We start from the raw sequence: 16,800 nt of genomic DNA, 5'->3' as shown, positions 1-16,800 counted from the left end.
TCCGATTTTTTTGCACAAGAATAATACTCATAATTTCGTTGAAAAAAAAATCTAGTTTGAATTCAACTAGAAACTACGAGAAAGTGTTTTTCTCCTTGGGACATCGGGTTCTGTTAACCCTAATTCTTCGAAACGTTTCATGGAAAAGGTATCGATTCAGAAGAATGGTAAATTACTATCTGCACAAAGAAAGCACAAGTTCAGGATATAAAAAAATAGTCAGTAGAGTTGTTTGAATGATCATTATAAATGGGTTTAGTAATGTAAACTAGCTGAAACAGTAAGCATGCATTTTTCAAATTTTGCTCAATTGTTCGATTCCACCAATTCACAGCAACCATAACTCGTTTCATCAAAAACCATCGTGCACATCCTGCCAATTTCCTATACCGAGAAACAAATCTCCTCCTGTTCTTCCTGCTTCACGCCCGCTGCTTACCAAATAAATTATATGATGATAAATCAAGGAGCCGCTCGTCTTCTTCCTCCTCTTCACACATCCCCCGCCCGAACAGCCGGGTGTCTTCTTCTTCTGGAGAAGGAAAGTGAGGACAGATTTTATGCAAATAATATCATCAGCTTGTACTCCTCTTCTTCAGAAACGGTCGTAACCCGTGTGAGGGAGACGATTGATGGGTTATCGAGAGTCTGACACGTTCATAACAAAAGAGGAAATAAGAGGAAGAAAGAGCACAATAACTTAATCCGTCGACAGATTTTGGGGGTGGAGTCGAATTGGATGGGTTTTGAATTTGATTCTGGAGGGGTCTTTTTCTATTTCGATTTGGTTCAGAAGACAGTGAAGCTGTCTATTTTGTGTTTTTTTAAATCTTATCTCTTTTTGAGTTAAGATAAAGGAAGGTTTCAGAGGTTTTTCTGTTTCATACGCTCCATACATTGTTTGAATTTTAAAACTTTATATTACTTTTTTGAGATAGTTTTCGATTTTCAAAACATTTTTACAGTATCTGAAATACTAGTTTAGCTCTTTGTGAAAATTTCAGAGCTCGTTGGGATTTGATTTCTTAAGTTTAAAAATTCAAGTGATCGGATTAATTTTAGCGAGATTGTAGATAAGTGTGTTTCAATAAAATTAACAAATTCGATTTTTCACTGTTGTGCGAAAAAATTGGAGTCGAGACGCAGACAGTTGAACAAAAAAATTATCTGCGTCTCCACCGAGTATGTGATGTTTAGGCTTGCCGCTTCGAGGTGCATACCGTATTCAGACTGAAAAAAATACTCTCTAACTCCAATTTTTTCGGACAACAATAATAACTAAATTTATTTTTTTTGCTTTTGAACTTAAATTTTTCGATATTTGAATGATCTGCAACACTTTCGATCAAATTATCACACATTCCTTAAGCAACTTATCAAAATTCTGAAACAGAAAAAATCTGAAATTTAAATTATTTAGCAGGGGTGAAGCTGTTTTTTCAGACCTAACCACAGTTTCTGTTTCAAATTTATGATTTTATAGATTCCGGGTTGGTGAATATCGTTATATGGCAATCCAGTTTTCACATTTCTTATAGTAACTGAAATTCCAACTTTAAAAATTTTGTGAAATTTGAAAATTCTTTGTGTTTTGGTTTTCAATAAGTTTCACACATTCAAGTGATTTTTTTTTAATTTTAGCGAGATCGTAATTACAATTGTCTGAAAATGAAAAATTAGATTAAAAAAAAAATAAAAATTCAGTTTTTGAATTTCTTAAAACCGTATTTTTTCTTATGCACCTAAAATTTTCGATATTTGAGTTTTTCATATTCCTATCAGATAACGTTCAGATCAAATTATCAAACTTTCCTCAAGCTACTTATGAATATTCTGAAACATTAAGTATCTGAAATTCTAATTTCACTATTTTTTTTTGTGAAAATTTTGTGTTCTTTTCTGGGTTAAGAAATTATTGATCGTTTGGGCATGTTCACCTATTTGTTTCATAATTGATCTGTTAAAAATCTCAAAATTTGAAATGGTTTTTTTTCAAAAAAAAAACAGCTTCTTCTTTGCGATTTATATTTCTGTATTCGAGATATTAGTTACTATTACCAGTGGTTAAAAATTTTGACGATCTTTAACGATTTTTAGAAATTTTAAGTACTCCTACTTTCCTGAAAAATTTCGCCCAATACTCCTGAATCTTCTTCAATCTCTAAAATTCCTTCCATCACCAACCACTCCCAAAAACACCCATCATCATCATGACTTTATGATCACCTCTCAACAGTTTACGACCCACCACAAAATCTTACTCTGTTTTATGGCACGTGGAGTTGCGACATTTTTATGAGGACACCTCGAAAAAGTCATCTCTGATGATGTCCACGTCATCAATCTCCATTTTCCACTGGTTCCACCGTTCTTCTCCCCTTGCTTCACCGCCACGACACGTATTCATACATAACACTCTCGTAGATTTAATCTAGAAGATGTATGTTCGCCAAGACTGATGACGTGGCAAGAGGTCCTTTCCCCTTTTCTTGTTTTGTTGTTCAAGATTTTTGTTTCGAATTAGAAGAAGATTCTAGAAGGTCTCCCCGGGGAGCCGAGACTAAAAGTAACTTCAATTATTATGATCTTCCCTAGGTTGATGGACACCCATCAAACCGATAACCTCTTCCTCAGTAGATCATGATCCCTCCTATTTGTATCCGAAAAAGGGAAGAAGAAGAAGGAGCCGCCAAACGTCTGTCACCTATCATTCGGCGTGTGATGTCCGGAAGCCATGAATCTCGATTAAGAGTCGGTTTGTATTGAGAGGTTCCCTGGGGAACTATCACGATTCGTTTATTTTCCATTTTCCTCTCCCTCTGTCTTAAGAAGAGCTCTTTTCTTTTGATTCTATTCTATAGAGGAGGAAAATCAAAAAGAGGAGGAGGAAAATAGGAAGACTATGAGTATACGAGTTTTTCAATAAGATTGAAAAATTACTTGTAACTTTGAAAAGGAGGTGAAACATTAATCTAGAATTTGTGTTCGATTTCGGTTACTTTTAAATTTGAACCAATTTATTTCGGTTCCTGTGAAAGATACCAAAAAGTCGTCAACTAACAAAATGTTTATCATAATATTGTCAATATTTTATCAGTTGACAGATTCTTGAAATCTTTGACAGGAACTGAAATATATGGGCTCAAAGGTAAAAGCTATTGGTCCTTCTATTACAGGTTTTACGGTATTTGGGTTAATGTAGAAAGATTATTTTCAGTTCAAGCCAAAACTCATAAATTGTTCCACGGAACTTCAACATTTCAAAAAAGGATATTTTTGAAAAAAAATCGATTCTCTGCCAATCCGTTATCGATAAAGGCTGAACATCGTATTAACAAAAAAAACTAATTGAAACAGAAATATCTGAAATTAACATTTTTGTTAAAACTTGCGGATTCTTTACAATTCCTGAAATTTTTAGGTTTACAGTAAAACCTGTATTAGTAGGGCCGGTCCTACTTTTTTCGTTAAGGGCTGTAGGGGGGCACTTCAAGGGGCCCTTTTTATACAGGTTTACCGATAATTTAGGCTTTCGAAATTTTCAGTGTTCATAAAATTTTTTTCATAGCTCTTGAAATTTTCAAGGTTTTGCCGATTCATTGAGATTTTTCATTGAGGATCTGAATCAAATATTGATTATTCGAGGTTTAGAAGAAAACATTCTGAAACAGTAATTTTTGAAAATTAAAAAAATATTTCCAGCGTGAAACTTTTAACTGATATTTCCAAGCTTATTGAAGTACTAACGCCTACATTAATTTTCGAACTGTCACATTCAAATTTTTTCTATCGAACATCCCAACTTTTTTCTTTTCAATGGCCTCAAGGACTGTTCTACCGTATCCCCCTAGTAGTTTTTTAGCTAATTAATCAACCGCCAATCTTCTCCTCGACATGCCTAGAGGAAAAAGGTGCGAACACACATCGATCTGGTTGCCAGCCAAAAATTCGAAAAATCGTCTCTTGCCAATTTTCGTTTTGAAATATGTCAACTCTAGTAAAACGGAACGAGAAGACCGACAATGTGTAAGAGTGTGCCGATTCCTTTTGATCTTAACCGGAAGGGTGTGGAGAGAGAGAGGAGTTATGGAATAGTAAAGAGACAAGAAGAGGAGAGGGGGAACAGGTGTCAGTGCGCTAATTGAGTCCACCAGAAGTTCTTGAGCAATGATTTACAAGCAGTATCCGATTACAAAAATGAGCAATGCGTCAACAAAAACTTGGGTTATCTCGGAAGTCGGATCTATGACTACAGCCCTTTGAGCATCATCGGAGGATAATAAAAGTGGGAGGAGCGACTAGTAAGCTCAATTTGATTGAGTCTTGAGCATAACTACATTACTTGACTCCGCTTTGCTCCTGGTTTTGTATTTGAATATAACTACACTTACTTATAGTAGGATCAATAGATGAAGTTCTCGGTAAAATTATGGTCATTTGGAAATAGAAAAAATTATAAGAATTAAACATACTTCCAATGTTTGATTATTATGTTCCAAAGCTCTGACCTAAATTAATGTGTTCATGAAACAGTAAAATTAAAAATTATTATCCTGCCATAAAAAACTGCTGCAAAAAGTTCACCATGCCTAATTGTACGATCTGGTCCATTTCGGAGCACCTGGAACTCGATTTTTCAAAAAATGAGCTAGTTAAAAATATGCTCCTATTGCAATTTCAAAACCTTGGTTTAGTTTATCCAATAATTGAAACATTAATTTTAGTTCTACTTATTATCTCAATGTAAATCTAGTAACTTTAGCCAGTCTCCAACAGAGAACAACTGGCTCAAAGAGCTCACTTTTTGACTGAGTCTTGTTATTAGTGTCCTAGTAATGGCAGCATCAATAACTAACTTTCTTGGTAAGGCTGTGGTCAATTTGAAATAGCAAAAAATGTAAGAGTTAAACACGCTTCAAATGTTATCGGATCATGTTCCAAAGCCTCTACTGAAATTATCATTTCTATGAAAAGTAAATTAAAAAAAACACTTATCTGGCCACAACCTCAAAATATATACATATTCACAAAGTCTGGTTAATTCTATTTTGAAGCACCTGCAACTCGACTTTTCCAGGGCCCAAAAAAATTTCCACCCATTGGAATTTCAAAATCTTGGTTGAGTTTATCCACTGTTTGAAACCCTAATTTCAGTTCGACAGGTTATAACAGCTCACTATCCAACTATCAACTTTAGCATGATCTCCGAAAAATTAGCTTGAAGATGACGGCTTATTGGGATGCTTACTGTTTCTGAGTTCCTCTTTGCCTTAATGCTTCTAAAACTATCTTCTAAATTTTTCCACGTCCCCCTCATGGTCTTATATCTTCCTACCCGGATCTAAATTCAATCCTGCTCATGTCCTTCTTCACATTCCCAATCCTCTCCTTTTTGTTCTCCCGTTATCACCTATTCAAATGACAGTTATACCCGTGTCCCGTGCCCCTTTGTCTCCATTTATTCACTTCTGAATACAAAGAGAATTCCACCGAATTTGCACCTGAGTGATGAAGCCATACGCTCAATGACCTACTTCCATCTTTCTAAACCTCAAACCACCTCAATCGACAATAAAAAACGCCTAGAAGGAGCGTAACTACCGGACGAGACTCTCTCCCAAGAAAGATCGAAATCTCCAAGGAGAGATTGCCGAGTTGAGATACAGGTTTGCGGTAAAAAAAGCGGGATGGATGGATGGTGGTGGCGGTAAAAGTACCCAGAAGGAAAGATGGAGAGTCCTGTCACACACCAATCAACACACCAAGATAGACGATAAATCAGTGGGGAGGGGGAGAGCTCGTGTGGTGTCATTGGAGCTGAGGAATTTAAAGTGAGAATTTGAAGAGAGACGGGGACAGGCGCCCGCGCTTTCATCTCTCCGAACTGAACCACCTATTTTTATCCCGGCAGAGAAATATTGGTATGTGGTTTGCGGTAATTTTGTTTGGATTTGTTGAAGTCCAGCGCATATAGAATATAATAATTCCATAATTTTTCTAAAGGGTTACGGTAGTTTTAAATATTCCTAACTTATGTTCGTGGTGATATTTGTGGTTCATAGTTCCCTCTTAAATTCTTCAACGCTATCTTTCAGATCTGCAAGTTTAGATAACTTTAGTTCTTTTAATTTTTTGAAAGCTTACATTTAGACTACCCTCCCCTGAAAGGAAACTTTTTGATCTCCCTTCCTCGATGTCTAGATAAGATCCTATCAGTTTTGTGATAATCTGATCAAAATCTCCGATCTCAGTTTTCACCTTCTTTTATCATTATGATCTTTGGGTCCAGCTGTTTCATTTTTTAATGTTATACAAACTAGGGAATCAATAGTGAGAATTTTATATTAGGGTAATAATTGCTACCGCCTGTTATAATAATAATGAACACACATGTTCGAATTTGATGAAGATATGAAACTGTAACTTTTGATAAAACTTTGATTTTTGTTGATTAGATTCCGATAGTCAAACTTTGTCATGATAACAGTAGTCGTAGTATTATCTATTCTAATCATCGAAGATCATTCATCTCGGTGTTAATTCATCTCAAAATCATCTCAAAATATAGCTGACAACTTATGTGAACTTTTTGAAACGTCTTTTTTTAGAATCTCTGCAATCCTATCTAGTTCTTCTTCATCGGGTTACTGTAGTTCTACAGAAAATTTAAAGACTAGTTGTGCACAAATCACATTATTAATGTCACTGTAAATTGAACCTAAACTGTACTTCATGGCATGGACGAAACCGAAGTTTTTTTTCATTTTTTTCATTCATGCAATATCTGAAATCATGAAAATTAACCTTCAACCTGAACCTGTAGAACGGTTGACCAGAATTTTCTAAATCCCATTATTCCAAGAATAGGATTGTTTCCACTGAACATCGCCTAATTTATACACTCATTCATTATCCCACTCAATTTCCTCGATGTGCCTACTAGTTAGTATCCGTTTCCTCCTCCCCCAGAGCTTCTTATATTCTTCACTAAACATGAAAAAAAGCAGCAGCATCCTTCCTCTTCTTCTTCTGTTTCCTCTCCTGCCATGATTTAATGGGGTGTTCAATGAAGCGAGGAATGAGCTTTTCGAGAGCCTTGAAGACTACTGTAACTGGAACATCCGGTGGGAATTCCAGAAGCGAATGGAAAAACGAAGAGAAGACAAGGAGAGAAATGAAAAATCCAAGAGAAAATACATCGTTTTTATTTCGTTCCCTGCTGTTTTCATTGCTCTAAACATTTTTAGACACCCCCAACACGGGTTACGGTAGAATTTTCTAGATTCAGAAGTTGTGAGGGTAGTTTTTGGTCATTTGAACGAAGGTAAACAAGTTTTGATAATCTGATCTGGAGGGTTACAGTAGAGTTATAGAAAAATCAAAAAAGGTCCTAAATTGAACTTGATATCGATTGATTTGCATTCGAATACAACAAACTTGATCTGCAGAGTTACTGTAGTTTCCAATTTCTGGCTTAGAACTCTAAAAAACAATTTTTATGATCTGCAGGGTTACTGTAGCTTTCAATTTCTCGCTTGGGTTTTCCCCACCAGAAAACTTTTTGAACCTTCGATGTGTCGGTTGGATAAGATTTAATCAGTTTCGTGATAAACTGATCGAAATCTCCGATTTTATTCTTCCCAGCTGTTGCCGGACCTAAAAAATCTAGTTTAATCAGTAGCGATCATAATAAGGCCTATTTTTTAAATACCTTAAAACCTGTAATAAAAGAGCCCTCGAGCTGTCAAGTTCGAGCTCAATTATCTCGGCTCATGAAAGAGATATCAAAAAGTTGGCAACTGATAAATGTTAATGATATTATGATAAACATTTTGTCGATTGACAACTTTTTCATATCTTTAACATGAACCGAGATAAATTGAATCAACCCTAAATGTTAGGGGAAGGCCTTCTATTAAAGGTTTTACAGAGGGCTTGAAATCACATTTTCCCAGACCATCTAATATTTATGAACCACCTGAAATCGTAAAATTTTTGTTTACAACTTCCGATGTGAAGATCTAGAAAAAACAGTTTTTTTGATCTACCGATTCTTTTTTTATCTACACATGACCAGATAGCTGCAACTTTTGTATTCGATTTTTTTGACTCTCTGATTTTTATTTTTTCCCTTTTTTCAACTGCTTATATCCATCGACCTATAAACCCTTCACCCATCCAGAACCAACCTCTTTTTTTCTAAAAAAAAAATCTATTTCACGTCCCACTTTCCAACTTTACCACGTGTACTTATATTTTTCTTCTTACTCGGTCAACGTGGCGCTGGCTGGGAAGGCAATCGAAAAAATGATGGTCACCCAAAAAAATACCTTTTTTCTACCCTTTTTCTCCTCCCGAATTTTTCCCCACGAAATTCGTCGCCATTTTTGCAACAACACCGTCACGAGAGGCACGTCGGAAAGACGATTCTGGCGTCGCCGAACGTCCGAAACTTGACTGCCGACGGTTTTTCGATTTTAACGGTATGATGACTTGGAATTGAAACTTTTGAAAAGGCCCCCTGGGTTTTTGGGTTGGCGGGTTAGTGAATTCAAACCACTTTTTCTTTTTTTTGGTTCTAGTGAGAAAGCGAGGAGAGCCATGGATTACGCCCATTTCGATAATTTCAATTCGTTCGAACACCATCAGGAGGATAAGGGAAGCGATTCGGAAATCGATGCGGAGTCAGAATTCAACTCGTTGCTCCGTCTGGATATGGACATACATCATATCATTGATGCTCTGCAGTCAGATGAGGTATAAAACCACGCTCCCCTTTGCTTTCCCAACGGCTGACATTTCCTCGAGACTCCACCCCCCAGTCGCCAGTCTATTGGTCTCCTCAGTGCGTGAAGACAATTAGCTAGACCCCGCCCATCCCGTCGCCGAGTCTTCTCCCTCCTCTTTCTCTACCCTCCACATGATTCAGTCCACGGAAAAAGGACCGTATCTAGATAGACCTAGATAATCTAGAAAACCAACACTACCCCTATTTCGGAGGGTGGCCATGGGCAAGGGCGATCTGCAATTTCAATCTGTAATTTTCCTTATCTCATTTCCCCTCTTCCCCGCTCCCCTGATAATGGTCTAACCGCAAGATGTTATCACATCTCTGGCGACGTTCTTATCTTTCCGAATTTCCCTTTCTTTTTTTTGTTTTTTTGCTCTTCCTGAATTCTGATGCTCTTCATACTAAGCCACGGGCTCCCTCTTTTCCTACTCGTTCATAATCCATCATCAACTCGTTCTTCTTTCTTTTTCACTTCTCTCTATATTCTATTTTTCTAGCTCTCAACCATGGACTACGAGAATAATAAGTCATCGTCGTCAGTTGACTTTGCACTCGCCACGTCGTCTGGAGCAGTTTCGTCTCTTGTGGCGACGTCTTCAGCTTCGTCGGCAGTGGCGGCAGCGACCTCATCAGCGACGGCTCCGTTCACCGCATACAATGCGACACCTACAGCCAACTACTACAAAGACTACAACACATCCGCATCGACTGGTAAGTTGCTTTCTGGGGATGCTTCTTTGTTATGTGTTGCCTTATTTTTGGGGTCCAAATCAATTTCCGGGCTTGCCTAGGAAATTGAGCCTCTTCAGATGACACACTTCTTTTGCTGCTCATTCTAAATGTTTTCTTTCTTCTAGGCTACCCAATGTTCCTCAACTATCCCTACACAACAACCACAGTTGCCGCTGGAAACGATATGGATTTTACGAATCAGGACACGATGATGCATAGCGGAGTTTTTGGAGGTAACCCATATTTTCGAAACATCCTGTTCCATTCTAACCTTTTCCTCGAAATCCGAACCCCGAACAGAGACCTATAAAATTAAATGACCACCTCACTATCTTTATGGGGAATCTCAACTCCGGTCCCCTGCCTCCCTCTCCTTCCGAAATTCACCCCCAATAACCTCCCAATCATTTTCAGTAGGAGCTCAAAACCCAAACTACTTCAACCCGTCGATCTATCAGTACGGCTACGACTCCCTTGCCGCTGCCACATCAGCCAGTGGGATCACTGTCAACAACCAGGTCAATGTGAGCATTGTCCAAGGAAGTCTGCCCGGCACTGGAAGTATCGTATCGACGTCGTCACAAATCCAACCATCAGCTACTCTTTTGCCACGTGGAGCACAAGGATTGACGCCGACTGGAATCAATGGATGTTCGACGTCATCTGGATCATCTTCCGCGTCGAGCTCATCAGCCAATTCCACATCCACACCCAAGACCATCGGTGTGCCGAAACCAAACAGGAGTGCAGGAGCGAACAGTGAGTTTTTGAAAGGTTCTAGATCAATTTCCAACTTTAACATTATTTTCAGTGGGCGCCGGTACCGAGGATCGTGAGTGTGTCAACTGTGGAGTCCACGCCACACCACTCTGGCGTCGCGACGGATCTGGAAACTACCTGTGCAACGCTTGTGGCCTATATTTCAAGATGAACCATCAGGCTCGTCCGCTGGTGAAGCCGAAAAAGAGACAGGTAAGAATAAAGAGAGAGGGAATCCATCACATCACTTCTTGTCACTTGATGACAGAGAGAGTAAAAGAGGCTCGACCTTGGAAGAATGACTTTTTATTAGAGACGGCGGGCCGCGAGTATTCTTCCTCTTACCTCCGATCCTCCTCCAACCACTAGCTGATAATATCTTCTTCGTCTCATTGAGCAATTGATCAAGAGTCGTCTCGTACAGCGAGAGAGACCTTATGACAAATTAGGTATGTGTCCTGGAGAAGAGAAGGACCTTCAAAAACTGGACGACGGTGTTTCATAACAAGTGACACGATGAGTTAGGGTATGGCGTAACTTTCTAGTATCACTTTTTGATGGGTTACGAAATAGGACATGACAGATTGAGCAGAGCTTAATGATTAGGGATTTTCCATAGTTTTCGATTCTTACTGTGTCTTGAGAATTTAGGTTTTATCATTGAGGATTTAACTGTTCCAATAAAACGGTAATTTTTGAGTTTTTGAATGTTTCATAGTTGTATCTTTGTAGATTCTCGTTAAGCACAATATACCGTAAACACTCTAAAAGCCACTTTAACTTTCAACTTTGAGCTCGTATATCTCAGAAAGTATCAAAAAGTGATCAACTGATAAAATGTTTCTAATATTATGATAAACATTTTGACAGTAAGCAACTTTTTGATATCTTTCACAAAAACCGAGATGAATTGGCTATTTGAGTGCTTATGGTGTTTTGTTAGCAAGATTTAATCGAAATTCTGATTCCTAGTTTATTTCCATTTCACCAGAAACCTCACTAATGTGCTCCTGATCAATTAGCAGGCATCAAACCACTTAACAAAAAATTTGAAAGCTTTCAAGTTTTCATTGAAACATTATTTTTTCTCACTCTGACCCGTATGTCTTATCTAACTCACGGTGAGTTTTTCACTACCGAATGCGAAATAGTCTGCGACGTTTTAAGGTACAACGGACGAAAAAAAAAATCTGATTCATTTTTTTTTTCTATATATTCTTCATGAAATTTACTAAAAATTTATGGAACAGAAAAAAAGCTATGGACTAGAATTCGAGAAAAAAAATCCAAAGTTGAAGCAGCGGTAGTGAAAAACTCACCGTGCTAACTCATATCTAGTTCTACCGGAGCGCATTTTCTTCGAGAATGTTCGAGAAATTCATGTTCCTCTCGCTCTCTATCTTTCTCTCTAGTTCCTTTCTACAGTAGAAATTAATTTTATTTTCCTCATTTCACTTGCTGACTGCTGCTGTCCCACACAAAAATTTGTCGCGTTGTCAACGCCACGGAAAACAAGAGGGATCGAAAATGAAGATAACCATCTATTTGCCTCTCTTCCCTCATTCCTTCTGAAAATTCAAACATTTCGGGGCAGCGGCGAAAAGAAATAGAGAGAAAGTACGGTACATTGGGGAATTCGGCGCGGCGCTGTCGTCTACATAGAAAGTCAATTGACATGGTTGTCAAATGGGGATAGACACAAATTCACACCTCTTTCCACCTATAAAATCTTCGAAATTCCAAAGAAAACAGTATTAATATGTTTATCATTTATCAGCAGAACGCGCAAAAACGGACTGGCATCGAGTGTGTGAATTGTCACACGAACAACACGACACTCTGGAGACGAAATGGAGAAGGGCATCCGGTGTGCAATGCGTGTGGCCTCTACTATAAGCTTCATAAGGTGAGCAATTTTTTACGGATTCAAGGGTTAGTTCGAAATTTGTGATAAGATTAAATGGTAATATCTGTTTGAAAGTGTCTGGAACTCAGCCATCAAAATGCTAGCCCCAATTCTCGAAAACCTGACTACCGTAAAACCTGTAATATTTAGAAAGGCCCCCTAATTTTTAAATTTGAGCTAATTTATCTGGGATTCTGTCAAAGATAGAAAAGTTGTCAACTAACAAATTGTTACTGTTTCCAGGGGTTTGTTTATAATTTGGAATAAATTGGAATGGAAGTGCGTGAATTGCTGTATTTAAATAAATCTATATTAAGCTTTTAGTCAAATTAGCTTCGAAACTGATTACCTGTAATAGAAGGGCCCCTGAATTTTAACTTAGACAAGTTATCTCGTTTCTTGTCTGAGATATGTGTTCAACTGATAAATTGTTTATCATAAAATCCCCAATATTTTATCAGTTGACACATTTTTGATATCTTGCATAGGGATTGAGATAATTGAGCTCAAACTTGACAGTATACGGCAAATTAACCTTCTTAGTCTGTCTTCTTGCTAACAACAACAACATGACCCATATAAGTACAGTATCCATCTTCTTAAATCGCTCACCGACAAATTGCATGATATATTGCGCGCTGCGCGAAAAAGAGTTGCGCAACTTTTTTAGTGATGCCTCTTTTCCTACCTCCACTACCCGTTATCGTATCATCCCGACATGTAATTACCTCCTTTTTTGCCCTCTGACGCTTTATAATGCCTCCAAAAGCAAAACAGTTTACCGCGATGATGCCGCCAAGATAACGGACTCTTTGGGTGGATGACTAAAGTGTCATGATTGAGGGCGGTTAGTTTTCCCAAGTCCTTCCTCCCATCCTAAAATAATTATTTTTGAAGAGGGTGGGTGCAATTATAGAGATGATTGTAATAGTTATAATTGGTTATGATGAGGGGGAGAAAGAAAACTTTATGATGCAATCTCTATGATCTTGGAGCCGACTGTTTATTTTAGAAACTATTATTGGAACTAAAGAGGAAGTTGTAAAAATGGATTTATTAGAGATTTATGACATTAGGAGTTGTAAAATTTTGAATATGTAAAGACAAGGAGCGCGCATATTTTATAGAAATCATTTTGAAGAAATCGCACTTTAAGACTACCGTAGAACCTTTGATAGAAGTTCCCCCACACTGTCAAGTTTAAGCTCAATTATCTCGGCTTCTAGGAGAGATATAAAAAATTGGTCAACTTATAAATTATTCATCGCAATGTCACCAATATTTTGCTAGTGAACCAATTTTTAATACCTTTCATGGGAATCGGGATAATTGAGCTCAACGTTGAAAGTTAGGAGGTCCTTCTATTATAGGTTTTACGGCTTTTTGTTTAGAAATTGACCCAATTTTGTGATAGAAAACTTGATAAGCCTTCAGTAATAGTTCAACTTTGTCATTGGAAATTTAAAAATTAACTGAAACTGGAATTTATTGATTTTCCTTCCAGGTCGAGCGTCCGATGGCAATGAAAAAGGAGGGAATCCAGACCCGAAACCGTAAGCTCTCATCAAAAGGACAACGTCGTATCAAGAAGGAAAATGGAGACACGACGCCAACCCTTGGAATGTCCACTGCCTCGTCTAGCCACACATCTGGAATCGAGCTGATCGATCCAACATCAGTTTGGGGTGTTAAGAGAGAGACCCTGCCGCCAATGTTGATGACCACACCTGCCACGTATTCTTTCCCTGGATCGAATTTCGATTGGAACAGCTCCTCGTTTGTAGATCAGTTCCAACCTGTGATGGTTGACTTTGGAGGACAGCTATCGAAAAATTTGAGCTAGAAGAGCTCAGCCTTGATTCCTTTTTTTCTCATTTCTCATCTCATTCTTTTCTCAAATTTTCTGTGATACAATGAAATACATTTCCAAAAAAATAGTTTATGTAGAGCCATAATTTCTTGTTTCTTTGTTTTTTCTTATTTTTATTCCCACTTTGAAAATCCCATAATATGGGGAAAATCAATAATATGTGTACAATGATAATTTTATGTTTCTTTTCTCCCTGCCCGGCTTTTTGTTTTCTTTTTTCTGAAATTTCATTCCAAAAACAAAGTATCAAAATTTATTGATTCTAATCCTAATTTTTCACTAATTTTTTTTCCAAATGATATTCATTTGAGTTTCCATGCATTCCTCCTCCCGAAAAAGTGCCTCAAGATTGTATTTTTATTCTTTTTTTTCTCTCACAAAAATTAATTTATTATAATGAACCGATTCAAACACTAAGAATAGTTTTGAAAGTAAAAAAAAAGATTTTGATAGGATTACTGTAGTTTTTGAGAATTGAAAAGTTGAATTCCATGAAATTATTGTAGCTTGTGAAAATGGAAATTTCGGATTGAATGGGATTACTGTAGCTTTTGAAAAACGACAGTTTAGAATTTATGGGATGACTGTGGTTATTGAGAATTGAAAATTAGCATTTTAGAAGACTAATGCACTTTTTGAAAAAAAACGAAAATTTGAATTTCATAGTATTGCTGTAGTTTTTTAAACTTGAAAACTTGAATTTTGATAGGGTTACTGTCGTTTTGAAAGTTTGAAGTTTGAATTTTCATTGGATTACTGTAGTTTTTTTAAAGGAAAAATAGGATCTTTTGGGATTACTGTAGTTTTTGGAAATTGAAAAGTTTACTTTTATCGGATGACCGTAGTTTGTTGAAAATCGAAAATTTGATCTTTATGGGATTACTGTAGTTTTGGAAAAGGAAAATTTCAGTGTAGGATGTAGGAATTTTAAAACTATCTAGAATTTTTTAAAATTAATCAGAATACGTCCCACCAGAATCCAATATTTCAGAAACTTTTTAATTAAAAAATGTGTTTTTAGAAGGATCAGAAAACGTTATGTCAGAATGTTCAGAATTTAAAGGTTCAGAAAAGTGTGTTTCTCAAGTAGCGCTGAATTCAGAAGACGATGGGCAATAGATCAAAAAACGACAAAAATTTCTAAACTTCTTCCCCATTCACTTCCTACCCGTCCACTTCCTCATAAATCACTGAATCGTTTAGCACCCGATGCTCATTTTTTTTGCTCTTCACACTGGTTCTGTCAATTCTTGTGGTTTCAACAACAGCTGTTGTGTGGGGAGGTGGCAGACAGATTTATTGCAAGGAAACAAGAAATAGATTAATTATAAAGGTTCAGGAAGGCGCTAGGTCTACGAATCAGAGGCAAATCTTGGCGTTTGTTTCGGATGAATTTGGTTTTATTGAATTTTGAAGAGTTGAAGCCACGAATTGAGGGGAGTAAAGAGGTTTTGTAGATTATAGGCTTGATGGACCGGGCACCTCGGAATCCAGTTCCAGATTGGAATGGTCCACGAGAGACATCATTTCGGAAAGAGGAGGGTGATGAGTTTAAGAAACCACCATTGAATGATCTGGAAAAGGGGAATCGTTTTCAAACCGAATGCTAAATATTCAGTGTTTTGAAATTCAATGCCATGTTGAAACTGAAACAAATGTGTTTTGAACCAGGCTGTGCAAAAAGACGGCTGGCCGCGGCCGGCCTCAGCCGCGGCTCGATTTTTGAGGCCGAGGCCGGCCGCGGCTTTTTTGTGAAAGCCGTGAAAAGCCGTAGCTAGCCGAGGCCGGCCGCGGATAGCCTCATCAAAAACGCGTGAAGTGAAAATCAATTAGTTTTTGAATAATTTCTTTTTTTTTGTCCTACTTTTCAAAAAAAATCTATGTTTCTCATGAAACAATTATTTCAAAAGGCCGTGAAAAGCCGCACGGCTAGCCTGGGCCGGCCGCGGCTTCTTCGAATATTTTTTCTGTAGCCGCGGCCGGCCGTGGCACAGCCTTGGTTTTGAAGCAAAGTTGCTCGAAAATTTTAAACCGTCTATTTTGGAAAACTACAAATATTTGAAGTTCGAATGAGTTACAATACCTGGAAAACTTTCGGTGTCCAAAGAAATAGTCAATAAGTTTTTGATTCGTCCGGAAATTTCAAAGTATGCTAATGAAAACCAGAGCTTCAGCTTTGTTAATGACGGTTTTTTTGTAAAAAAAAATCCAACACAGCGAGATAAGCGGTTTTAAAGTGACTCTACTCTCATTTTCGGCACATTTTTAATTACGAACAGCATATCTGATCAGAATGGAATTCGGCGTTAAAGTTATCAATTACAAAACTGAATTTCTACTTTTTTTAGTACACTCTGAACTTTTCAGAGCGATTGAAAAATTCCGTAATACTTTTTCAGGACTACAAATTTGACTATTCCACTGAGAAGGTATTGGAAAACGGAAATTGCTTTCATTAGCAACATTCGCAATTCATTCGAAATGGACATTTTTTCAACAAAAAGCGATGAAGCCCATTGTGAAACTAACAAAAAGTTTTGTAATGAACTTTCCCAACAGTTTGAAACCGTATATTTTGGAAAACTAGATAAGTTCTTTTGGTTTTGGAAACTCAATTAAAACTTTCTTTTGAAAATTCACAGTTTCCAAATATTCAGATAATCCTTCGGAAACTATAGAGATTGTTCATGTGAAGTTTACAGTGTCGAATTAAAAAAAACAGGCAGCTGCAAATCTCGCGGG

The 16,800-nt window shown here is 37.4% G+C and overlaps 1 protein-coding gene across 1 annotated transcript; it reads left to right on the top strand.

Annotated features, from left to right (window-relative positions):
* Positions 1-9,297: 9,297 nt before the first annotated feature.
* Positions 9,298-14,031, top strand: Cbr-elt-1 (the record flags this gene model as incomplete). The annotated part of the gene is made up of 6 exons (XM_002633918.2): positions 9,298-9,502; positions 9,649-9,756; positions 9,938-10,282; positions 10,335-10,495; positions 12,060-12,188; positions 13,693-14,031. The coding sequence occupies 6 exons, from the start codon at positions 9,298-9,300 to the stop codon at positions 14,029-14,031; spliced, it is 1,287 nt and encodes a 428-aa protein (XP_002633964.2).
* Positions 14,032-16,800: the final 2,769 nt, after the last annotated feature.

This window comes from Caenorhabditis briggsae, assembly GCF_000004555.2.
Source record: "Caenorhabditis briggsae complete genome, chrIV, whole genome shotgun sequence".
NCBI classification, from domain to species: domain Eukaryota; kingdom Metazoa; phylum Nematoda; class Chromadorea; order Rhabditida; family Rhabditidae; genus Caenorhabditis; species Caenorhabditis briggsae.
Note: the sequence above shows the minus strand (reverse complement) of the source record. Positions and strands in the feature narration are given on the sequence as shown.